This window comes from Periplaneta americana, chromosome 12 (assembly GCF_040183065.1).
Source record: "Periplaneta americana isolate PAMFEO1 chromosome 12, P.americana_PAMFEO1_priV1, whole genome shotgun sequence".
Taxonomy (NCBI): Eukaryota; Metazoa; Arthropoda; class Insecta; order Blattodea; family Blattidae; genus Periplaneta; species Periplaneta americana.
Genome location: NC_091128.1, coordinates 67,676,660 through 67,704,275, shown reverse-complemented (window position 1 = coordinate 67,704,275; position 27,616 = coordinate 67,676,660). Strand labels below are relative to the sequence as shown.

General features: G+C 36.0%; 2 protein-coding genes across 2 annotated transcripts in view; one reads left to right on the top strand and one right to left on the bottom strand.

Annotated features, from left to right (window-relative positions):
* LOC138710518 (uncharacterized) overlaps nt 1-7,039 on the top strand; it is a 61,934-nt gene extending 54,895 nt beyond the window's left edge. The window contains exon 2 of the mRNA XM_069841468.1: nt 510-7,039. Coding sequence (XP_069697569.1) covers nt 510-787 — 278 coding nt within the window. The 3' untranslated portion in view covers nt 788-7,039. The remainder of the gene's footprint in view (nt 1-509) is intronic.
* The window catches only part of neb (kinesin family member nebbish), a 328,637-nt gene that overhangs the window by 166,001 nt on the left and 135,020 nt on the right, over nt 1-27,616 (bottom strand). The window lies entirely within an intron of this gene.

The following is a 27,616-nucleotide window of genomic DNA, read 5'->3' as shown; positions in this document are numbered from 1 at the left end:
GAACAATAGACTGTGCCGGTACTATTTCGCATTGTCTGTGATGAGGCGATAGTAGCGATCCTCATGGCTAGCAACTAAAGTTCAAATATCATTGGATGCATATTCACTACGTATTGAGCTTCGTGACTGTATGTACCAGACCAGGGGTCGTCAGCACAGAGCAGCGTCTCGCAGAAAACGCAGTGCACCATGGTGCATTCCGTAGCTGCTAGCGGGTATGCTCTCTATCTCTCCCTGCTGCACGACGGTGCACACGGGACGGCACCGCGTACCCTTTACACATTTCAGCGAGTGCTGACGACCACTGTACTAGATTGTGGTTATACGGTCATTGTCATCTTCCCCTGTACATCCTGCAAGGTCGTTCGTCTGTCTTGTGCGTCTTGAACTTGTATACATAATTGTAATGATATTCTGTCAGCAGATCATTTTTCTCCCTTTCTTCTTTTTGTGTTATGATTTCCATTCACAAAATAAAGAAATTTAATTAGGGACATATTCTGTTACAGATACGAATAGAGCCCGAAGCGGGTACAACAAGCCCAAGAAAAGTCCACGAGAGCCCTGCAAAGACACGAAGGATTCGTGTCCCATCTGCCAGGAGCGCCAGAGACGTCCGCTTGCAACGTACATCAGGAGTAAGTCCCGACAAGACCGAAAGGAAGACAACAGCATTCTGGAAGAAGAGTGCGAAGACGAAGAGATTCTGGAAGAAGATTCCAAGTTTGCAGCAGACGAGAAGAACGAGGCCTCAGCCACCCTCCAGAAGACGAGAAATTCCAAGTGAAATGAAAAACATTTTTACATCGACATATACAGTGTGTGTTTATTTTTGCGGTGGAGGAAACAGTGTTGCAATAACAAGACTTCCATTTATATATTATATTGTGCTGTAAAACATTATTTTATAGTCTTATACTGTCCGAGTCTTGTTTCTCAATCTCTACTGCGTGTCACGCAATCTCCCAAAGACAATGTTCGTGAACTGCAGACGGCAGGGGGTCTCACATTAGCCTGTTCAGCTAGGAACGTAATTTGTGGCTGACTTGTATGATGCCATATCCAGGCTTCGGCGCCAACTCAGGGATGTTCGTGGTCACTTGCTCGTATCGGGAGTCCCACAGAGTTGATTGCCTGGGAAAAATGCTAACATATAAGAGTGTGACTACTGAACTAATGATTCGAATATGTGGTGGAATATTGGCAGGGGAAGTGGAAAGACTCACAGAAAACTGCGCCAGATATCATAATTGGACAGAGTTATGCAACAACAGACCAACTAGCAATTTTGTAAAAATGAGAGTTTGGTGTCATATGTAGGCAAATAGTTGAAACTACCGGTATGGTAAAAAAAATACTTCAACACATGGTTTCTTATTTTTCACTCTCATTATTGAGTTTTAGTTCTTATTCACTTGATTTTCCTCAATTTTGTGTTCTGCGACGATAAACCAACACATAGTCTACTTTGTTATTGCAAAATTTACATCGTATTTATTATTATGGTAAATAATGCCCTCTTTAGTATTAGACTAATTTCTTCCATATTCACGAGCCAGTTGAATTTGAACAAAATTTATACTATGAGGTAATAATTAATTCCAACTAAGTATCTCAGTATCTCTAAAAGTGATTTTGCTGGTTGGTCTTTTGTTACATAATTCCGTCCAATTGTTAACCTAAAGTTCCTATTTGACTTACCGGGATTTAAACTAGAGTCCCCAGCGTGGAAATGTAACTCCCTGACGATGTGTTCTATACAAATCTTGTTTGAGGAAAGATTATAATACAAGATTCTAGTGCAATCACAGGAATTGTTACATGATCTAAAAACCAAGCGAATCTTAAAATAATATACTCTGAAAGTCTAGTCTAGTGCCATATCATGAATGTACGCCTTCATAATTTTATATGAAACACAATTGGGGAAGCAATGTATGCCAATCATGACGTACAAAAAAAAAACAAAAACAAAAACAAAAAACAAAAACCACGTCATGACAACGACATACTTTACATATTCCCTATCCAATAATAATAATAATAATAATAATAATAATAATAATAATAATAATAATAATAATAATAATAATAATAACAACAATAACAATAATCAGACTTTTGGTTGAAAACAAGAGAAGTAACTAGGACCCCACCGTAATATAAAACCACCAGTTCCAACATGCTTGTGTTTACTCGTATTTAGGTTATATAAAAATATGTGACGTGGATGTGGAGCTATTTCGTGAAATAAAGAGCAGAATGATTAACCTACTTTTGCAGGACATTTAAAGCACGTATGAGTTTGTGTGTAAACAATATGCTGTCTTTAATGAAGACGACTTTCATGTCATGAATTCAATCTCCAAAATACATAGAAGGTTGGATTATTTTCTGGGAAAAGTTGGTTCGATTGTCTGTATATATTCTGAAAGGTCAGTAAAATCTTTGTTACTGGGAACCATAGTGCTCCCTAATCTTCCAGTTAACACCCTTATGATTATGTGTGTCACATGGTGAGAATTAAAAAAATAGAGAACATATTTAAAAAAATGCATCTTGTTAAAATGGAAATTAAGCACTGAAAACAATATTAGTGGATGTTTTCGAAATTTTGCACACCGTGTTGAACATACCATAAACTGGAATGAAGGAAGCCCGATCACAAATTGTCTCGTAAGTTCCTAGTACTGAAATTCACACTCTATTATTATTATTATTATTATTATTATTATTATTATTATTATTATTATTAATTATTATTATGAGTAGTAGTAGTAGTATCATCATCATCATCATCCTCCTCCACCTATCAGGCGGATGCCAGCTTCTCAGAAGAGACCATATTTATACTTTTTTATAAACTGGAAGATCTTCCGAGATTTTTTTTATAAAGATGGCGATGGCTTTATGTGTGCACGTTACATTCTGTTGCCAGCTTTATTCAGCCAGAGGTCCACTGCTATCTCATTGGCGCTATGGTCAATAATTAAAAAAAACTGAACTAAACAAATACACGAACGTTTTACACTAATACTAGTGCAACGATGTTGCACTCGTAGCATAATATATGGCAACATACATGCTCTCAGAGAAGACCAGAAAGCTCTATAACATCTATAAGTGAAGGTAAGATTACAGTAACAAGGCTGTTATCTACCTCGACTAGTTGGTATGTAGAGCGAAACATTTACGCAGAATATATAAGATGGCAACTAGTTTTGCCAGGAGAGTAGAGAAATACTAGTCCCACTTTTCAGGGCTTACATAGGCATGCTATAAGTGAAGATCTCTAGTGTGTTTGGAGCTTAATGGAAACGACTGTCGGAATTAGTGAGAATTAGAACTATGCAAATGTGAGACCCCCGTCACAAAATAAAGGATAAACAACTGTATTAAATAACATTGACAATAAATTACATCAAAGCAAATGCACACGTGTTACAGCAGAAAAAATGTACAACACTTCAGCAAAATGTAGTTTGGGTTAAAATATAGCGATCTGACACGGTATACCTTCATCCGAATTCGAGGAGTAGCAGAGCTATTCGGGGGAAACTGTTACTGGAGAAAGACTGTCATTAACTCGATTGAGTCATGAAGATCACTCCTTAACTTCCCACTCCACCTTCCCCGGCTGAGACAGTAATGTTTTGGTGCGGTAGGCAGGAAAGTCAGAAGAGACGGGTTGTATGAGGTGGGCATCATAGCTTTTACGAACTTTAGGCTGTCGCTGGTTGCCTAAAATCCACCATTGATGCAAAGAGACTTACTTCACGTTTGTTTATAAGGCAGTGTACGCAAAAATGACATGGACGGGGGTTTTTCCATCCCTTTACCTTGTCCCCTTATGTTCTGGGCTGCTGTAGGCCTAAATTTAGATTTGAATCCATTTGTTTTGAAAGGGCATCAGTCACTAATTTCCGTCATATGAAAATTAAGAAAATTCATAAAAAATAAATCATTGATACATTACATATTTTTCTCAAAATGTATCACATACATTATTAAGAAAAAAAAAAACATTTTTAAACCTCTTAATAGTGTTTTCTTTTGTTGTGTTCCTAAAATTTTCGTCAATTGACTGATGCCCTTAAACAGAAAGAGAGATTAATATTATGTCTCTTTTATAACGTAACGATCAATACGGCGCATTTTGGGCTATTTTGACGCTTTTAGTTCACATTACTAATAATTATAAAGGAACAATATTAACTCAACACAATACATATCACTGACCTTATACTTCTTACGCATTCCAATACGTTATGTAAAATGATCGGGCAGAACAGTTGAGTGCCTGTTACTGAACTGTGCCTACCAAATATTTTAAATACTGTGCTAGACTTTAAATTAGACTTTTAATTTCACAGGCCATTCATAGTGTCATCTTTCTTCCTACATATTTATCTAATCTTTGGGTAACTGATGCAAGGAATTGGAATGGTTCATTCGTATATACAGCCGCAAAAATTCGCCGTAGCAGATCGTCTAATATCAAGTATGGCTTTATCCACTCAGGCCTTCATTTAATCCCACAGAAAGTAGTCGACCTGAGTGATCTACAAACATCGGTGGCAATTTCAGTGGTATTGTAGATTGACATGGACTCTGCGTGATTCATTCTGGGTATGGTGCAGCAACCATGAACCAAATGGAACAGGAAATGACACAATTTGTTTCTTGCTTTTACTCCAGAACAACTCCCGATATAAGCATAAATTAAATCGATATTATTTAATTAAAATAACTTTTTTTTTCATGAAGTATTGTATATTTATTATGAAATATTACATATATTTCGCTGTATGCAAACAAAATTTGATAAAACCGCTAAGAAGAATCTGATTAAAAAATATATAAAAGTATTTAAAGATGTCTTTTCGTATTCAAAAAGTTTGTATTATAGTAAGGTTAATCCAAAAATGGCGGCTAGATGAAGAAATCTTATCACTACTATGTTCATCACTTTCCCTCAATAGTTTACAAGTACTGAAATCATTCTATTTACAATGGTAGAATGCTACTATTTCCCTTATAAGGTCACAGAGAAAATAACAAAATCATTTCTCACATTTGAAAATTTCACTTCCAATAACTCAACTTTACAAAGTGACTGACAGAAAATCTATAGAGTTTAATATCACTGAGAACTGACCCTGACAAATTTTCAGCAGAGATTCCAAATTTTTAAGTGGATTATCAGTAATCCCATAGTACGCGTTCCACCCTCCCACCTTCTGGCAAAGTCAGAGGTAAAGCATAAGTTATTATAATACAATAATTACACTTTACCTATCACTTCTTCTGCAAAATAATAATAATAATAATAATAATAATAATAATAATAATAATAATAATAATAATAATAATAAAATGCTTTGTGGAATGTTTTGCATCTAGCTGTTTTTCTGCAAATCTTTTCTTGAAGCATACTTCTCTTTGAGTTGGCATCTTGATCTTCTGGTGTCGGCCTGGGTAGCGCAGTCGGTATAGCGCTGGCCTCCTGTGCTATAGGTTGCGGGTTCGATATCCCGGCTGAAGTCGATGACATTTGAGTGCGCTTAAATGCGACAAGCTTATATCAGTAGATTTACTGGCATATAAAAGAACTCCTGCAGGACAAAATTCCGGCACACCGGCGACGCTGATATAACCTCGGCAGTTGCGAGCTTCGTTAAATAAACAGTAATTTAATTTTTTTTTTATCTTCTTGTTCAAAAGTGACTCGTGTTGATGTGTTTAATGTAGGCCTTTAATTCTGTCTGATTGTTCCTCATAACACTGAACACTTTCAGTATGAGAGTCACTGTGATACACAGTCATTGTCCACTTTCATTATTGAGATATGAAATTTTGGTCCTACTTGTACCTATTTTAAATCCAGTTATAAGCATTTAGGAAAATGCATCGAATTGGTAAGCTGCGAAGTCCTCTTTCAGTTTGTGAAGTTCACCTTCATTAAACAAATTTAGGAATCTTTGAATAAAATATTGAAGAGATGAATATGAGACACTTTTTCTGTGTCTGCACGCTGAAGAAATTCATCCTCAACTGGATATTTCTTTACACATTTTTTTCTTCACTTTCTAGGAAGAACTACCGGTGTAATATGTTTTGCCGTGATAACTTTCCTTTTCCGTAATATTTTCCCTTTGGCCGTAATGCCGTAATAGTGGGGGAAATTCATAATAATTACAGATAATCCGTAATAGTTGATACTTCCATTCCAGGACAAAAAAAAGCGTAGATTTCTGGTTATGGTATACAATTCCCACAAAAAATAACGCTGAACAGAAGCATACATAAGGACTTAATCTACTCCTACTTCTTCGACTCCCACACATGGAGCAAACGCGCTACTGATCACGTTTTAGGAGAATTATTTTCAAGTGTTGCCATGCCGGTTGCCTGGCTCGCTCCCCTCCCTCCCACCCGTGGCACGTTTCTGTCAACGATTTCGCCCAGTAACTGTGGCTTCAGATACGTACGTACAGTACTTCATTTTCGATTGAGAAAGAAAAGGTCAGAAAATTTATAGACATAGGGAGAAATACTGCCCTCATACTATCCGCCATTTCTGGAAAAACCCTGATATTGAAATACATATCCAACCAACAATGGGAAACGGTTGAAATGATGGAATATAATGAATGTACAAAGCCTCACTAAAAGTCACTGTTGCGATAAATATAGATCAAGACGACCCGATTACTACGAAAAGACAGATTAAATAATGTTCACTGGTCTGCGTATAAATTTATTTTACCATATGAATTTACCTCACAGTTATTAGAACAATATGTATAGATATACCCAGTGACTTTCGTTATACCTGCTGCGTTAAAGAATCAAGACTGATGCATTTAGAAATAAGTCATAATTATATTACTATGTAAATATTATAAATTAATACTACCTATGAAGTTATTCTGATTTTTATACTATATTAGCATATCAAGCTATTTTATTTAACACATAAATGTAATTTTATTTATGTACTTGTATAAATTAGATAAATAAATTAAGTGTAAAAATATGTTTATTTTTCTCTTCCCCTGAAAAACTCATTCCCTATGGCCACATGCACTGTGGATACAGTACAGGGATTTAACATTGCCATAAGAGAACTATCATTCTAAAAAAAAAAACAATGAAGAAATAACTTAAATAGTGGGCCATGTTTAGAGAGTAGCAGGCTTCGACAATTTGTAAAACAAAAGGACATCACGCTTTGACTTATCAACCATAAATGATGTTCTTTTGTTTTACAAATTGTCACATTCTGCTAATTTCTAAACATGACCTATTGATTGAGTTATTTCTTCACTGTTTCCTAATGAGAAACAGACGGTACCGGTATATTCAGAGCTGCGTTTGTATGGTGAGTTTCATTCATGTACCTATTCATCAACGGAGTGTAAAAATTTGTTGGATTTCAACCAATCATAGCCATTTACCACTGTAATATTATTGTTTTAAAACATCACTTTTGTTTTATCGCAACTGCTTGGCAATTGTTTCATCCTACGTAGACAATTTAGAAAACTATGGCAACCATGCCGCTAATAATTAACACCATGGAAAACAAAAAAAATTACAGAATTAAAGAACCATCAAGCAAAGAATAAGCTTCTTTAATACTGTCATTAACCCTTAGTTTCCTGACGGTACTTGGAAGTACCGTGATTTATTTTGCATACTGGAAGACCTGGAAGAGTAATAAACCACCAGAAATTACGTGCAACCTGATAAATAAAATCCATCAAGGATACTGACAGTACTGTACATAGAAATACGACCTTTAAAAAAAAATTAATAAAAAAAAATAAAAAATTTCTGAAAAAATTACTGTATGTTTTGAATTCATATTCTAACAACATCACTAAAGAAAACGGATTTATTTTAATTTTTTCTTATGTCCGGCAACAAAGGGTTAAATACAAGTAGGCCTACTAGTTGAGAATTAAATGTTATAACCCCTCTGGCCTTTGTGACCTATGAGTAAATAGGCCTACTGAGCTCATAAAGAGGTGCTTACTTTTCGTGCCAGCGAGTTGTATGAGATAGTGGTGAATACACGTGTATAGGTGCTGAAGGCGTTGTACCCGTACAAATAGTGTGAAAGTGTTAATATTATGCACCGTATTCCTTACACACATTATATATTTTTTATTTTACTTGGTTATTTAACGATGTTGTATCAACTACGAGGTTATTTAGCGTCGATGAAATTGGTGATAACGAGATGATATTTGGCGAGATGAGGCCGAGGATTCGCCATAGATTACCTGACATTTGCCTTATGGTTGGGGAAAACCTCGGAAAAAACCCAACCAGGTAATCAGCCCAAGCGGGAATCGAACCCGCACCCGAACGCAACTCCGGATCGGCAGGCAAGCGCCTTAGCCGACTGAACTATGCTGATAGCTCACATATATATTACTTCACTCATTGCATTCTCTTGTAACATAACCTTACTCGCAGACGAAACAGTAGGTTGTATACTAACTAGAGCAATTAGAGCTACTAGGCTCGTCTCTTGCATTCACGGGACGCAAATTTAACTTGGGGGTATAATAGACACCGGCATAATATGAAGAAAATTTTGCCAACATATGAAACCATTTAGAGTAGGTTTACAGCATTCTTTGCAAAACAATTCTTCAGAGATTAATAGCTTCCTCTATATTTAATATGCTGCCAAATAAAATATCCCGTGCCGTGACGTCGCGGTCTAAGGCATCCTGCCTAGGACCCGCTTACGGAATGCGCGCTGGTTCGAGTCCTCATGGGGGAAGAAATTTTCTCATGATATTTCGGCCAGTGTATGAGATCGGTGCCCACCCAGCATCGTGATGCACTTGGGGAGCTACGATAGGTAGCGAAAATCCGGTTTCGCAAACCAGCTAACCACACGATACCCCCATACTGGTTGGATGATCGTCCACCTCTGCTTCGGCATGTGGACGTGAGACCAGCAGCCGGCTGGTCGGTCTTGACTCTTCATGGCCTATAGCGCCAAGGATTTTTTATCAAATAAAATGCAATAAATCTGCATAATTAAATAGTTTTTCAGCATTATCAAATTCTTAACTGAACGCAAGGACTAGGTAAATCAATATTTTACACTGACGAAAAAAAAAAAAATCTTACATTGGCTGAATTCAATCAACACTGGTTACAGTAATTTTGCTATATTTTCTGGCAAAACATTACACCTGTCAGTTAATATTGTTTTGTAAGATGAAAAAGTTTCAGAGAGAGAGAGAGAGAGAGAGAATTTAACTGGACAGCAAAATTGATGTCTGGAACCCGTTTAAAACATTTTAATTTACACGTATATGTAGAGATGTCAGCATTGAAAAGACTTTCACTGGATTCGAAAAAATGAGCAAAAGTGAAATATAACCCACTTATTTTGTTTTGGCTTCTCGAATTCATTGACACTACAAGTTAGAAGTCTCTAAACGGGAATTTGGAGATTTCATTTGTCCTTCGGAATCCTGGCATGTTGGTAGAATGGTTAGGTTGGATTTTTCAAGTTTTCCCTGCGAAACTTCTCTATTGGCTCCTTATAATGTCTGGAAAACCCGGTTCAATGATAGTTAATATAAATGTTAATTTAATGGAGGTGGAAATAATCGTGCAAAATGTTTGGGACAATAAAGAATATCACTTCGAAACTAGTCAGCCAGGTAATTTCCTCATATTAACACAGTAAAGAAGTTATAAAATTAATCAGTGAAAAAAAAAAAAAAAAAGAAATATGAAAATTGTATACCAAAAATTATGATACATAAAATTTTTTTGGCGTTAACTACATTTCACACAGTGAATTGTAAAAATCCTTGTTCTCATACTGCTAACAGGAATGGTTGATATTGTACTTTCATATTTTACCTGTCACGAGTTAGGCCTATAACCTCAAACATTTGTCTAATAATTTCGGCGTTTCAATATTAAAATTATAATTTCTACAACTACTATCAAATGTTTACTCATCAACTTCATATTCCAGGAGGCCAGGTTACTAAATTAAATATCACATTTAATAACAACAATAATATGCGTTACCTCTCATTCAGGTTCTGTCAGATATGTAGATCTACAGTATTATCAGGCAGTACATCTCACTTGATGATGTGTTTCAAAGGAAGAACAATAATTGTTTGTATGCATCTGAAGTTTGAAGTCCTAATCGGCGATGTATGCAATGGATGGGGAAAGGAACTGACCATTCTACTCAATTATCTCCTGGCCTAGTTGCCTCATAAGTGGTGCTTTGTTGGTATCAGTTATGAGGTTGAGACCTGTCTTCGGACAGTTGGCTAAACAACAACAATAATATGCTTACCGGTATCTACATTATAACTTATTAGATAGATAGATAGATAGATAGATAGATAGATAGATAGATAGATAGATAGATAGATAGATAGATAGATAGATAGATAGATAGATAGATAGATAGATAGATAGATAGATAGATAGATAGATAGATAGATAGATAGATAGATAGATAGATAGATAGATAGATAGATAGATAGATAGATAGATAGATAGAACTTTTATTGTCGAAGGCATAATATATGCATAGACATGGTCAAATATATACATTACAGTAAATTTAAAATATGTCAAATATAAAATACATTATTCATTTCATTTCAAGGGCCCATGCGTGTATCCTCTAGATTGTAGGGACACAAATTTATTAATTTCATTTTTATATAATTCCTAAATTTGTGAATATTTTTTGTAAATTTAGTGTCCACAGGCAAACTAATGTAAATTTTGATACCAAAAACCAGGGGCGGCCGGTGCTCGTGCTACAGCACATAATAAAAGTAAGAAAGAAAAATAGGTTTTGTTTTAAAAACCTCAAAAATATTTGTTTAATTTAAATAGCTAAGTATGTTTCCATTCTATATTGTTAAAGCATTTGAATCGTCCGCCTTGACAAGTTTCAACCCTCACCCTCCACAGTAGTGCGAGATGTGCTAAGCACAGGAAAGATGTCGACATGGAGAAATGCGCGTGCTTGAGTTACCCTTTTCACTTCCCCGCAAGCACCGAAAACCTAATCAAAACTGCTGTCCCTTCTGTGCTCACCAAACAGTAGCCAGAACAGAATAGCCAACTTATGTATTTAGTACCCAAAACTTCATATATTAAAAATTTATTTAAATACGAAACATTTATTTTTTCTATTAGAAATGTAGTTTTTAGCCATCGTTTTCAATTCTAGTAGTTCATAAAATTAGACATATATCCAGCTCGATGGCATTTAAGTGTGCTTAAATGCGACAGACTCATGTCAGTAGATTTATTGGCATGTAAAAGAACTCCTGCGGGACAAAATTCCGGCACACTGCGACGCTGATATAACCTAGGCAGTTGCGAGCGTCGTTAAATAAAACATAACATTTTTCAATACTAAGGTGATAGACAAGTTCGCCAACAGGAAGGAGAATGGACTTCAACTTCAGTTATTAGGATGAGTGCTATTATTATTATTATTATTATTATTATTATTATTATTATTATTGTGGCACATACGTTTAAAAAATCACGAGCCGCCACTGCCAAAAACCATATAGGTTCTGCTAATATTTGTAAGATGGTGTACTGGAATAGTTAAACTATTTTTGTTACGAGTATCATAAGTATGAAAGTCACTATTTTGGTGAAAATCAGACAGATTTTTATAAATTAGTTGTAAAACATTAAAAATACATATACCATGAACAGTGAGAATATTATACTGTCAGAAATATTCCCTACAAGAGATTTATTATTCTTATCGCTAAATAGCCTCAATAAAAACCACTTGAAGTTTTGAACATACTTAGGCAAATTTACTGACAACTAAGGCTGTTCATAAATTTATCAGAAAATCAAAACGTCTCGTGGCATCAATTATTACCGCCGCGCTCTCATGGTTAACATTCGGCAGGTCTTCGAGCGGCCTCGTGCATAACATTCGGCAGGTCTTTGAAATTTAATTGTATTATTGTTTTCAATTTCTTCTGTCGCCGCTCCAATCACTCGCCTCAATTTCAATATTGCAATCAATAAGCTGCTTCCAGTATTAAATGACACCTACTTGTCTAATCCACGTGGACTAAAACCGAGGTTGCAATGTCTTGTGCTGAGGACGAACATTAAGGTATGTGATTAAAAATTATTATTAAAGAGTTATTATTAAGAGTTAAGAATGTCAACGTACTCGTATATGAAATAATAATAATAATAATAATAATAATAATAATAATAATAATAGCCATTTAACAATATAACAAACTAGTGATTATTATTATCATCATCATCGAGGAAGCAGACGTGACAACGTGACGCTTAGAGTGAAATCTACAGAGCAACAATCGGTCGGCAAAATTATGTTTTAAAAGCACACCGCACGTTATTGTATGATGTCGATATGTTAAGCATGAGGCCGCGGCGATAATATTAACAGGTTTATTACATATGACGCAACTCGCGGTCTACGGCCTTGCTCGGAAAGCCGGGCCGTGACGCGGCAACTGTGCTAGGCATACGCGGTAGACGTGCCGTGGGAGATGTGGGCAGGTGATTGCGTCGTACGTGATAAACCCTGTATAATTTATTTTGAATCAATAATATATTTCACTAAATAATCTTTTTGTGAGTTGAAGCATGTCAAATTTTCACATTAGATTCTGCAACAGAATAAGGTGGCCGTCGCTAGAGCAATCAATTAGCGCTAATATTCCGATTTTTACTGAAGGTGCAAATATTTTGACAAATACCGCACAAACCTCACCGAAAATGATTTCACAATAAACATTGATTTTCTGACAGATAACAGAACATTCTTCTATAAAATTTCCTTATTCAAACGGTTGTCCATAAATTAGGAATGTATCGAGAAAGAATGATTTTCGAACATAATTATAGCTCAGTAGTAACGAGCGGGACTCGTGTTCCAAAGGCTGTTCTCGGGTGTGGGCTGTAATCCCGAATGGACTCATTACTTGGTCCCGTTCTTCCGAGGGTTTTCCTTGACTGTAACGTGAACGAATGTCAGTCCTATGACGAATCCTCGAACTCATGTCACCAAACATCTTCTATCACCAATTTTACTTATGCAGGTAACCTTGCATATGATACATCAGCGTTAAATAATCGACTCCAAATTATACATGATGTAATTTTTAATTACTTAAGATTGGTGAGAAGTAGCCTATTAGTTAACATTTTATTTCATGTAGCCTTGGGACCTCTGGTATTTTGCAATAGCACGGTAACCGCAGTCTTCTTCTGTTGCGCAAACAAGCCAAGTCTACAAGGAGAGTGGAATATTCGATTCAAAATTCCTATCCTAATCAGGGAAAACTTAAAGGATAATTTGTATTTAAAGTGTGACGACGAAAATTCCATTCAATAACTCACAACGTTAATCGGAGTACGTATAAACAATCTCTTTGCTCAAGCTCTCTTGGTGGAGGAACTGTGGTTGTGAACAGAGAAAGCATACTTCGCCGTTTTGTTCACTTTGGAAATAAGAGTCGCCTTCCTGTCTCATCAGTAGAGAGCGGAATTTTAGGCCCTAAAAAGTGGCATTTTAGGGGCTTAAAATAGTCTCTTAAACTCCTTTATTTAGGCTCTATAAAATAAAAAATAGTTTTTTTTTGTTTGTTAAAGAATGTCACTAATATAAGATTCAGCATTTATTTACTGCAAAATTCTTGGATTAAAAGAAACTTCCACACATTTCACATTTTACAAGGGCACATATGCATACACAAAATGAAGACATTCTGTGTTTTAGTTAGTATTTTTCATTCATCGATCACATTTTCATAGTTTGCTTCACAGTAGATGATCAGCACCTATTGTGGCTATTGTGTCTCTCACTGCTGTACTTACAAATGGTGAGTAAAAAGAAGTTATCTGTCTTGGAATGTAAGAGAATGCTTATTCGGGTACAACCCAGCGAGTTTGTGTTAAATTGCTGACAGACAGGAGTTCTCTTACATGCCAGTAAATCTACTGACATGAGCCTGTCGCATTTAAGCACACTTAAATGCCATTGACCTGAGCCGGGATCGAACCCGCAACCTCGAGCACAGAAGGCCAGCGCTATACCGGCTACGCTACCCAGGCCGACTGAAAGTTGGAATTTTAAAATTGAAAGATTGTAAGAATGAGAAGGAATGGCCCAGAGGTACTTCTCTATTGTGTTGTTCACTGCTAGGAAGGAGTTCTTATCCGTCTTGGAATGTAAACAGTTAAGAAAAACTGTAAACAGTTACGAAGAACGATGCACAATTTTTTTTAACTTAAAAACAGGCACTAACGTCGAAATAGGCATTTTAGGCACTATAAAACCCTTTTATTTATACCTATATTTCCATGAAAAATGTAAATATTAAATCTCAAGTCTGTATGTATCAAGGAAAAAAAATAGGTTTTTGCCTAAATTCCGCTCTCTACTCATCAGATAGCCCTATTATCAGTCTGACCTTGAAAATTTTCATTTCACTCTCAATGACAAAAACCATCAAACTTGGAATGGCATTTACGGAGGAGGACACTATGGCCCAGCACTGCGACCTGTTAGGATCTATTACGCTAACTTTCTAGTGGCAAATTCCCAAATCCACACCAGGTGACCACACTAAGGTTCTCTGTGTACCCAGGTTTCGAGATACATGACTTGGCCACAAACCACTTTTACTTTAGGCCTATAAATTATATTTGCCGCACTCGTAAATTACTTATGTACAGAATATAATTTACAACGCACATGGAAATTGCACATATTTCTCGCTTCATCCATAAATAACTTGGCCACAAGATCACTTATAATTTACAAAATATAGATCACCTTTATAAATTACAACAAATGTGCACACACTTCTTGCATCATCCATAAATTACATTTGCCGAAGATAACCTAATTTACAAGAAAGGTGTACATATTTCATGCCTTACCCATAAATAATTTGGCTACAAATCATTTATAACTTACAAAAAAAAATGTTAACATACTTCTTACCTTATTCACGTCCATAAAATAACGACACAGACCATTTATAATTTACATGAAATATGCACTTATTTCTTGTATCATTCATAAATAACTTTGCTACAGATCATTTATAATTGGCAAGAAACGTGCACATACATTTGGCCTCGCAGGAAGTGAACCAAAAATCGAAAGATGGTAATCTGAAGGCGCAAGATCAGGGCTATATGCCGCGTGTGGTAGCAGTTAAATTCCTCCGAATTTCTGGATTTCTTCTAATGGTTGTTCGAGAGGTAATATTGGTCTCGCAATGTCCTGCTGCAAGAGAATTCTATTTCGACTATCTAATTGCAGACACCTCCCTCTCAAAAGTTCATGAACTCGTTGAGAATAAAGATCCCGGTGAATCACACCTTCAAAATTTCACCAGCCACATAACATTTACTTTGGGGCCGAACCGATCTTTTAAAGAATGATTTTGGCAAGCTGACGGGAATCGAACCACTGTCGTCAGGTGTCAAGGTTACGGTAATACACCCATTCTTCACCACGTATAACAAGTCCTCTGACAAATGTACCATCCATGGAATTAGCGATAAACTGACGAGTGATGACAGATATCCAATCTGCGTTGAGCGTGTTCAGATGTCAATTATATTTACAATGTACTAAATCTACAACCTCTGTACGATTTTCCTAGCGTCTTAATATGGCAGTGTATTTGTATCTTTTCAAGCACCAAGTTCTTCAAACAACCGAGTACTATTTTTGTGGATTTCCTCCCAAAACCCTGCGTCTATTCTCAATATCCCACATATTACATCTTCCAGGACATTATTCACTATTGAAACGCTGGGACCATCCTTCCACACTTTCATTAACGATACCTTCACTCTTGACTTCACATATTCTTCGAGCCGTGGCAGCAGCTTTATAATCTTGTTTCTAGCAATGCTTGAGAAGGACTTTTATCTCAGATTTTATCACTTCTATTTCATATTCTTTGTATTAATAATTGATGACAGTCACATGCTCATAATAAGCAAGCAAATTATAGCGTCATGTAAATTTAATTGTGCAACTAAAGAAAATCATTCAAATATTACAAAACACCAAATAAAAAAAAACGACATTACTACTTATGAGACGATCTAATATGAATAAGCTACCACAGAGTATTTTATTTATAAAATGCATATTCCAATACCGAAGAAAAATAATGCCAAGAAATTTAACGAGTTCAGGACTATCAGCCTGATGTCACACTCGGCGAAGATTCTCCTGTGAATACTGAATCGACTTTTATATTCTAAGATACAAGAACAGTTGAAAGAGTTTGACTTCAGGAAGGAAAAAGATACGAGAGATGCAATTGAACTGCTACGAACAATCGGCGCAAGAAACCTAGAGAAGAATAAAGAAGTGAATACAATATTTGTGGACTTAGAAAAGGCATTTCACAGAGTGGATTAGAATAAACTTATGGGGATCCTACAGAAAATGGCGTGGATTGGACAGAGAGGAGACTCTTTATATGAAACGAATCAAATTCAGAATAGGAAAAGAAATGTCTGAAGAAAATGAAATAGGGAGAGTACGTCAAGGATGCTCTTTATCACTTACCCTGTACAACATTTACTTGGAGGAATTAATGAAAAACTGTTTTCAGAACAAGGAGTGACAGTAGGAGGGAGAAGAATGAAGTGCATAAGATTTGCTGTGATACGGCGTTGTTAGCAGAAGAGGAGATGATACTAAGATATATACTAATGGAGCTAAATGACAGCTGTGAGCAGTATGGAATGAAGATAAATGCCAAGAAGACGAAGACCATGGTTCTCGCAAGAAGAATAAAGACGGTAAACTTGCGAATTCTAAATGAGGCAGTAGAGCAAGTGAACAAACTGCAAATTCTTGGGATGTACTTTAAGCAGTAACATGAGCTGCTGCCAGGAAGTCAAAAGGAGAATAACAATGACCAAAGAAGTTTTAAATAGAAAAAGGAGCTTCTTCTGCGGATGTCTGGAAAAAGAACTAAGGAGACTAGTGAAGTGTTTTGTGTGGAGTGTAGCTTGTATGAGACAGAAACATGGATATTATGACGAAGTGAAGAGAAGCGAATAGAAGCACTTGAAGAAGAATGGAGCGTGTGAAATGGACAGACAGAATAAGAAACGAAGCTGTGTTGAAAGTGTGGGTGAAGAAAGAATAATGCTGAAACTGATCAGGAAGAGAAAGACGAATTCGTTGGATCACTGGCCGAGAAGAAATTGCTTACTGAAGGATGCACTGGAAGGAATGGTGGACGGAAGAGTTCGGGGTAGAAGAAGATATCAGATGATAGACGATATTAAGATGTGTGGTTCATATGCGAAGACTAAGAGGAGGGCAAAAATAGTAAAGACTGGAGAACGCTGGGTTTGCAGTGAAAGGCCTGCCCTTGGGCAGAACACTATGAATGAATGAGTGAATGAATGTACATATCGAGAAGTTTTTATTTTAAGACAATATAGGTCTAAATGGATTTTATATTTTGTATCATATATTTAATTTATAGTTCATTGTTTATCTATTCCTTGTATTGCAGCAATAAAAATTTAGGCAACGCACTGCAAAACGAAATTCCAACTTCATCCGCTAAACTTGTAACGCAGATCAAAGAAACCTTAGAACGCATCTTAAATCGGAAACATGCAGTATGCATCAATCTCGTTTAGCTGAAGATCCGTCAGCCGGATGCCGTTCATTGAATCTTAAAAGGAAAATTAGCAACAGTTATCATCACTGAAGACATGCTCAGAAATAACGAGGTCAGAATAAGCTTCTTTGGAAGGACGGTAGCATCCGGTAAGGCATACTATAATTCAGCATGACGATACCAATGGTTAGTTATGATTAGGTTCCGGAAGTTCATGCCCTATAGATACCAAATATGCTCTTAAGAAGTGCAAAATATGCCAATAAATATGCACTAATAAATGAAGAGAAATTACGCTTTCTGTAACAATACAAATGCTATTGAGTATGAACTTACATGAGGATGTTGGGGCATATTTAAATAATTGTTCCACAGAGAGACAAGTCTTTTGGTGTGATGATTTTACTCCAAAAATGTCTCGAATATCACAAAACTCGTATAGATAATGTGTAAGCATATAGTTATACCAGGACTGGTTACACCCTTTAGGAAAAATTATTCATTGAACTTTCGGACCCTAGTTATGACATAATAATAATAATAATAATAATAATAATAATAATAATAAACGCTGCTTAAATTTACAACGTTCGTTGAGGTGTTATGGGGGATGACAGTAGCCTATACAATCAGCGCTTCTTCCGTCTATTTACTGTCGTTTAACTAAAAGGTTTTAAGTTTAAGCAGAAGAATTATGTTTAATATTGCACCCGAAAGAGTTTGTGCGGCGTTAAATCATAGGCTACTTATTTAACACTGAATTGATCTTTTACCTCTAATAAATTCCTCGACTCTTCCTGTAGCGGCACTGTAAAAGTCTCATGTAACATGTTGTAGAGATTGTCCCGAGGCGTACACGGGCTACATCGTGAAAATCCTCGATGAAAATGGAGATGAAAATATTAGTGACAAAATTTTGTTCAAAGAATTTTTAATTGCACAAGTGGACAACACTGCACAACATAAAATGTCTTAGTAGTGTACTATATTGTAACTTGATATCCACTGTATTTATCATTGTAACTAACAATAAAATACGACGGTAATTTCATAAATAATGCACAGGTTGGCAGTACTGCACATTGAGTGACGCAACAACAGTGAAAATTACGTCCGTTGCAGTTGAAAGCTTCATGAAGAAGCACGTGTTTTGTTTCATCCTCAGCGTACTCTGTGTTCAAAAAACGGGAGCTAGAAATGGAGCCTGTACGTGTCTCCTGTACTGTTACTGTTGAAGATCAAGGGTCGTACATTAAATTTACGTGGCAAAAATCCCACAGAAATCCACAGTGCTTGAAGTGAAGTCTGTGGTGAGTTAACAGTGGACCCTAGCACAGTTTCTCGTTGGGCTCATCGTTCTCGTGGTGGTCGTATGAGCATATACGATGATCTAAGACCAGGAAGGCTGAAAACATCAACAGATGAATGAAATGCGAAATTTGTGGCAGATGCTCTTGAAGAAGATCGTCGTGCGACATGTGGGGATCCTTCTGAAGCCACGGGGATTCCACCAACGTCAGTATTCCGTATTCTGACAAACGATTTAAAGAAGAGACTGTCGAACAAAAGCAGAAACACCTGGGCATTGCAACCTTGCTGAAACAAAGATTCGACGCTGAAGATCAAGCATTCTTGCATCGAATTGCCGCTATTGATGAAACTTGGGTTAGAGACTTTGAGCCGGAGCTGAAATCACAGTCCAACGAGTGGAGAGGTACAGTTTTCCCACGACAAAAAAAATCGTGGACCTCACTCAAAGATGAAGCAAATGATCTTTGCTTATGATCACGAAGGAATCATCATGACAGATAAAGTCCCATGTGGAACAAGTGTCACAGCAGTGTACTATCGTAACTTCATGCAAAATCTGCGAAGAAAAATGCACAAAAACCGATCTCAGTTGCTCGAAGCTGGGCCACTGATTCTCCATGACAATGCTCGCCCACACTGATTTTCCACGACAATGGTCGCCCGCACATCGGGAACGTTTTAATCCAAAAGCTGCGCAAATATGGACGGAAAGTGTTACCTCATTCTCCTTACAGTCCGGACATGGGACCACGAGACTTCGACTTGTTTCCAAAGTTGAAAGAAACTATGCGTGGAGGTTGTTTTGCTTCTCTGGAAGAGTTTTCTGCCACCGTTACCCAAACCATTCGACAAATGAATAGAAGTGGTGCCTTGAATGGAATATTAAAGCTTCCTAGACGTTGGGATTCAGTCATTGAGAAGCAGAGAGACTATGTATATTGAAGGATTGCAAAGAGATACTGCAAAAATAAATAAATAAACAAGCAAAAAAAAAAAAACCTGTGTGCATTATTTATGAAATGGCCCTCGAATGTAATGAATAAATAGTAATTTATTAATAAAGTATGAAGGAATATAATCTAATATAGAAATAATTCGTGTATTACAGAAAGCTAATTAAAAAAATTAAAATAAAAAGCGAGTAAACTGGTTTGAAACATGAACGTTTAGTTCTAAAGCAAAGTACGAATAAGTTGAGCTACGATCACAGAGTAACATTCATTTAAAAATGCAGTGTTGCTACATTGTATAATTAAAAATTCTTCGGATGATCTCCATTTTCACCCACGATTCACACTATGTAGCCCTAGTCCGTGTGTGCGAATTTCGGAACATTCTGTGTATATCTTTCTGGTTAAGGAGGTGGGGCCTGAAGGTTTGCAATGCAACCTCAAGTAGACTTATTGTGCCTCACCTATTCTTTCAAAGCAATGATGTGATGTCGAAATTCGAACGGTCGTACTTTCACAGATGTCATGACTTAGCTATGTAGTGCCATTTGTACCCTAGTCACAATACTACATGACTCTGGCACCGTAATGATAATGGATAATGAAGAATCCGTATATATGAAACACACATCCAATATTGGACTATGGCAGTGAGGCGTGGAATATTAGAAGAGCTGACGAAAATAGTTTACAAACAGCCGAGATGATATTCATGAGGAGAACTGCAGGATGCTCGTTACTCGAACACAGGAGAAATGAAGAGATTCTGGAGAAACTGGAAATGAAATTAATCCCATTGTCCGATATACCAACCAGTATAGGCTTCAGTGGAAAGAACATGTGGTGATGATAGATCTTGCTAGATGACCAAAACTAATTCTATCGTATGTTCCAAGAGGACGCCGAAATTTGGGAAAACCTAGAAATCGCTGGCTTGAGAGCGTAATAGATCCACATGACAGTGAATGATGATAATGAAATGGAGAGTGGCAGTGAAATTATGGAAAGAAATGTGAGACCCGGAGAAAAACCGTAGGAACTGTGACTTTGTCCAACACAAATACGACACTACCATCACCGGAATTCGAAACCGGACCTAGTCACCGTAAACCAGCGCTCTATCAATTCAAATACCAAGTCGGCATTTTCTAATTTCGGTTTCCTCTATTTTCGTTCGAGTTCATTCTCACTGATCAAAATACGAAGCCATTCAGACGGATACCAACTTCAACCATTAATTTACTAGAGTTTTCAAGGTCACTTTAAGTTCTATAAATTGTATCATCTGGGTAATTGAATTTATTACAGACTTTGTAAATGGTATGTAGCAAAAGGTTTTATACGATAGGCTATAATGACTAAATGTCACCTCCTTGACCCTCTTCACAATCTCGCTCCACTATTCATTCACGTGGTGGCCTTCCTTTTCCTTGAAGGTTTCCACAATATAGAACTTTCAGCAATCTGTGTCCTTTCGTATGTAGAACATATTAAACTATTTCAAATATAGCTTTCCTACTTTCCCTGCAACATTCTCCTCGCTTTCTATCGTTCTTACGCCGCTACATACACCTTCGACAGTCAAAAATTTATTTTTCATTTTCCTCATATTAATTCAATATTAACTCTTAGCTTTATACCTTTAAAAGAAATTTTAAGGTATCTACAAAATTGACAAAGTTGTGCACTAAAATAATATCGTCCCATGCAAACCCAATACCAGTCATCATCTGTATCAATGTCCTACCACGGAATAGAACTTATGCGTTAAAATGTCCTAGGTCTACCCTGGAAACACAATACTAGCCAGCAGTTCTATCGATAATTTTCTCAAAAATGCATTTTTTTTAAATAAATTGTTTAAATCATATCTTCCACAATTTCGAACGGCCCTCTTTCTTAATATATAGCTCAATATTCAACCCATCTTTAATAAAAATAAAAAAAAGTCTTAAAAATGTTAATATGTGAAGAAAAAAATGTTTTCTTCCTCTTGCAGTGCACATATTCTAACCAATGAGCTAGGGCTTCTTAACATGAATTTTACCTTTTAGAGAAGAAAAAGAAAACTACAAAATATTAAAAATCTTGGCAGAAATTTTTTAATTACAGTTTGATACAAATCGTAAAATGAAAATTTAAAATATTCACGATTCCTATGTTGGCAAATATCTTTTCTTTTAGATCGAAAAGGAATTTTCAGACATTAAGGATATATTATATAATTTCATCAATATAGGGCTTAAGGATACGAAGGAATGAAATTTATGAAACATAAAAATGTTTAAAGATGGAAAGTGTATGTAACCCTTAAGTCATTATTCCTGAGTTTTTCGGTCGTATTTTTATCACTGTATGTTGAGAGGTGGAGTTTTTTTTTCCCCCTTCCTCAATGTACGAAGTATTACAGACAACATTACGACGGTGCAAAATATTGATTTCAAGATTTTAACGAAATGCGCATTTATGTTTTAAACACCACTGACACCGAAAAATGGTTTTGGTCATGCAGTTTGTGTACAAGAATTTTTCCTGTAAACTAATGGAAAAATTTTATTCTTATTCAGTACTCCGCGTCAATTTATCCGTGAATTATGCACATGAATTTGAGTAACAAAATAATACCGAAAGATTTTTAATTAAGTTATTTATTGTGGCGAAGTTAAGGCTATCAGGCCATCTCTTCCACTCAACTAGAACCAAAAAGAATATAGTCTTTATTCTATATGAAAACACAAACTGACAATTAATTCTAAATACAGTATAATCTAGTTATAACGCGGTGTTGGGAGACATACTATAATTAACCCCCGAGTTAGAGCTTACTCGCGGTATATCGGAAGGTGACCTGCATAATGACCAACAAACACACGGGTAGGTGGGACAAAATACTGCAAAATAATGTACTACTATAGTATGCATACACTAAGAGAAAGGCGAAAAGAGGAAGATTGGAGAATACTGGGTTTGCTGTGAAGGACCTGTCCTTGAGCAGAAAGCTATGAATGCGGGCTGTACCGTCCATATGTCTGGGGACAGAGGGTTGGTTCTTCCTCGCACTACAGCTAGAGCTCGGGAAACTCCCTGCGCTACACACATCAGCTTTCTTTCCAATAAATGCTATTTTAATTTACTATTACCTGCACTGTTCGCGTTCCTATGGTTTCCTCCAAAACCATTGAGAATAAGACCTTATGTTTATACAGAATTTCTCCTTTAGAATCGCCCATAGTATCACCTCTCAATGTATGACCCTTTCCTCCTATTCAACCTGTATAAATCAGCATGGCACTGAAATGTGGGACGTTCAACCAGAGTTTAAGAGAGATGTGTTCTGTAACATTCAGATGACCTAGAGTAATAATGGACAGAATAAATTCTCCGACAAGTACAAATATTATAAATTCATTATATTAACGTTTCATTGCTCACATATCCGAACACAAAGAACAAAACGGAAAATGCGCGCGCAAAAGATTACATAATGTACGAACGCAACGGCCTCGACGTGAGAGTAATTCTATCTTGAAGATTTTATTACATGAGCTCCTGGCAAACAAGGTTCTTACATTACAAACGATGCCCAAAGCCGTACTCTTAAGAGAAGAGACCAGACTTTAAGTAATAAGTATTCTATCCATTTTATCCGAAAGGATATCTGCCAATTACGGTATTACACCTGATATATTAACATTTAATGTTACAATCTTCGCATCTCATTGGAGAAAGCACTGTGATGTAACGATATAGATGTTGTTCATATTCAATATCTACGAGTCATTTTACCTCGGAATGATGAATGTGAAATAATCATATCAGTAAAGAAAAAAAAAGTGATAGGGGGTTTTAAGCAATCCTTATGATTGCGTGAAACATCTGTAAGGTACTAGAATTAAGGTAATAAAATACAGTATGCACTTTTTTAACAATGTAGGCTACTTAGTTCATTATATTTGATATTAATGCACTAGCCATATCCATGCGCTTCGCTGCACTTGCTACAATTTTTTTTTCTCAGAATGGCTCGGTAAGGTATGGTGCGAAAGTGATTAAGCATTTTTAACAACTTATAGTCAACTTCTATTAGAATACAAAGTTTTATCAATTGCCAATGTTTTAAGAAATGTTTAAGAAAACCTTTTATGGCAAGATTATTTATTTTAATTCTCGATTGGTTTATTTATTTGATGGTTTCAAACTTATTCTTCTTTCTCTCTAAATCTTCAGTGATACTTTATTATTCTTTTCTTTAATTTTTACCATGTTATATATGTTATATTATACAAGAACAAGTACAACATATTATGTATTTGTTCTTGTATAGCCCTTAATATGAGTTTTACTCATTCCAGCATACTTAATAAATTAAAAAAAAGTGTTAAATTAATATCTTACGCTTGTTGTACAAGGCCACCTTAAATAAACTCAGTCATTTACTTTCATTTTATTACTCGTGTATATATACATATCAGCCTGATTGAAGCGGCACGGATACAAAGCGATATTGTTATTATAAAACACATATCTCGTTAAATGTCGGTCTTATAAAAATTTTGTTTACAATAAAACTTGTCGGAAGCAACTTTTGATATGTAATACTATCCCAAAAAATGAATAATAAACTAGATATTTCGATTTATTTACTTCAGTCTCCCTTATAATCCCCCTTTTAAAGGAAGCATTTTGAATGTTATACAGCCCAAAATCTAAGTAGAACCTAATTTATTTTACATACCAATTTCCGTGGAAATCAGTTCAGCCATTATCGCGTGAAAAAGTAACAAACATAGAGACATAAAATAAAAATTTCAAAAATGCTATTTTTGGTCTCCAGGACAGTTCACTATACAAGTTAACACCAATTATTTTTGTAAGAAGCAAAATTACAAGAATAATTTAGGTTACAGTTTTATTATTAGTAGTACACACACACAAAAACTACATAAACTCTACACCTAACATTTCCATGACTATGAATAAATGAGGATATTGAAGGAGACACATTTAAAAGGTACGCTAATGCATCTTTGCAAGGGAAACTGGGGCTGAGAAGAAGTGTCTAGAGGAAATTGAGGCAGTGAGGAAGTTATATGTGAGCTCCAAGCCTGTTAGTCACTTGTCTCATTCCGGTTTTCGTCGTTCGATTGAAGGAACATTGGATAATTTCTGAATGAGAAAAACCGAAAACGGATATACCCTAACAGCTAGCAGATGAGGGGAAATATCGAGGCACATTAGTGATTAGAGCGAGACGGACAGCGTGGAAAACAATTTACACTTCTGTTTCCATATGAGTGACGTCATCGTAATACAAGAAACTGATCCAGTTTGATGTAAGTTTTATTACGCAGAATAATTTGAAAAATAAGATAGCTATCAACGGAAATGCGTTTGATTGCGAGAAATTAATAATTTATTAGAATTATAACTTACACAGAATTATTTTTACTTTTCGTTGCGAATTCAGATCAAAGGTCCATTCACAATGAAAACGTTAACAATAACGCGAGGACATACCGTATGATATGACCATAAGATTCACCTTACCATTCACAATGCCAACAGAACGCTAATGTCAAAACAAAACAATAAACTGAAGAGAGTGGCATATAAAAATGGATGCTTCAACAATGAATGACGATGTAGCAGTACAATTTATGTTCCTGCAAGATGTGTTGACTTCTTATGCGGTGTGCTACATTTGATGCTTTAATGTTCATGTATTCCACATATTAAAGAAAAAAAAAATATCTTATAAAAATAACGTATAACCTACAAAATGTATTTTTCGCATAACATGAAAATATACTATATTAATAATATTATACTTAAACTCTACCATCAGATTTCATTTCATAAGCTACCGGTATTTGTCCTCATATAATTATTTTCTTTGAACAAGTTATCTTTACTTGATTTGTGATTTTTTTTCTTATAAATACAACGATGACTCTGAAACAAAATTATCAATTTCTTATCAAATGAATCAATTTTGATACGTTGTTCTCTTGTTTCTGCGCAGTGCGATAGTATTTTTCTCAAATCACGTCCACGCAAACATGAAAGGTTATTGTTTAGTCAACTGTTCGAAGACAGGTCTGAAACTTACAAGTGATATCAAAAAGGCACCACTTATGAGATTTGCAGTTTGCAAATTCTCGCGTTAGCGTGCAAGTTATTGTTAAAATTTAAGTATATATAAGTCATTGTGAATGCCTCTGTTAAATAATCGGAATGCAATCTTTTGTGTTCGCGTTGCGTTTGCCTTTACTTTTCATTGTGAATGGATTCTAGTATTCAGAGCCTGAGGAGCGGGCTCACTGCCAGGCTTTATCATCCCTTGTCAATACATTTATTACGGGTGGATGAACCATTAAAGCCACGTTCTTAAATATTTAGAATTAAAAGAAAGGAGTCTTAATATATTTTAAAATATAGGTACATCACTTTTAAATGTAAATTTTCGCAAATAGAAAAATGATATTATAAATGAGTACAACATAGGCCTACATACAGCTATTTTGTGCAAATTTGTGAAAAAGCGATTACGCACAAAGTACATACGTACGTACGTCTGTGCGGGTGTATGTATGTACTGTATATTAAGTCAAATATCTTCATTTTGTGGTTACAGAGAATAGCTTTTGTGTTCAAAGTTCAACTTTTGACGAATTAAATCACTTTTCTAATGTCCAATACCGTATGACATGCCAGAGGCCTTAGAAACACCGAACTCCCCTGCTTCTGGTTTCTTCAATTAAATTATTTTCTTACTTGAAATGATGCTTGTGAAATGTTGCAGACTGTGCATCTCCAAAGACGAACTTGTCAGTGAAATTATTTTCATAATTATTCCTACAAGAGAAAATTAGTTTTGCTTTCCCTTATTTCTCTATGTATATTATTTCGTTTATGAACCAAACATTAGACAGCCTCCCTAGACCTGGGGTTAGCACAATGAAAGGCACCGCCGAGACAAAAAAGAACAATCACAAGACAAGGGACACAAACCCAGTCCTGTGTTATGATGATAAATGTCTTCAAAACGTCGGGAATGAAACTCCGGGTGTCTGGTCAAGAAACGTTTATATTACCACTATTCCACCATGGAGCAGATGGAAAAATTCTTCTGGAAAATAAAAATAATTGAATTCTTAAAATTTAAGTAACCACAGCGGGCAGGGCATAGTTGCGTCCCACGGTCAGTTAAAATGCAGTGTATAAAAAAGGGTCCCTGTTTTGTGGGCATAGTTGCGCCCCGTTCCCATGAGGTAGAGAAAAGGGCATGGCATAGTTGCGCCTCGTTCCCATCAGGTAGAGAAAAGGGAATGGCATAGTTGCGCCCCGATGAAATAGGTAGAGAAAAAGACACTACGGAAACTCGTGCCTCGTAATCAACCAACCTTATTGATTTCTTATTCGATTTAATATTCATTATCGATACCGTTAAAATGAACACCATGAAGTTGGCAATATTTTATTAACTGTTTTTCTACTGTTTATGCAGTGATTATTGATAGCCTACCGTTAAAATGAACACCATGAAGTTGGCAGTACTTTATTAACTGACATATTCAAATGAGTGAGCCGTTGGAATATGGGGCCTCAGCAGTCTTGACATTTTATTAGTGATTTTCACACCGT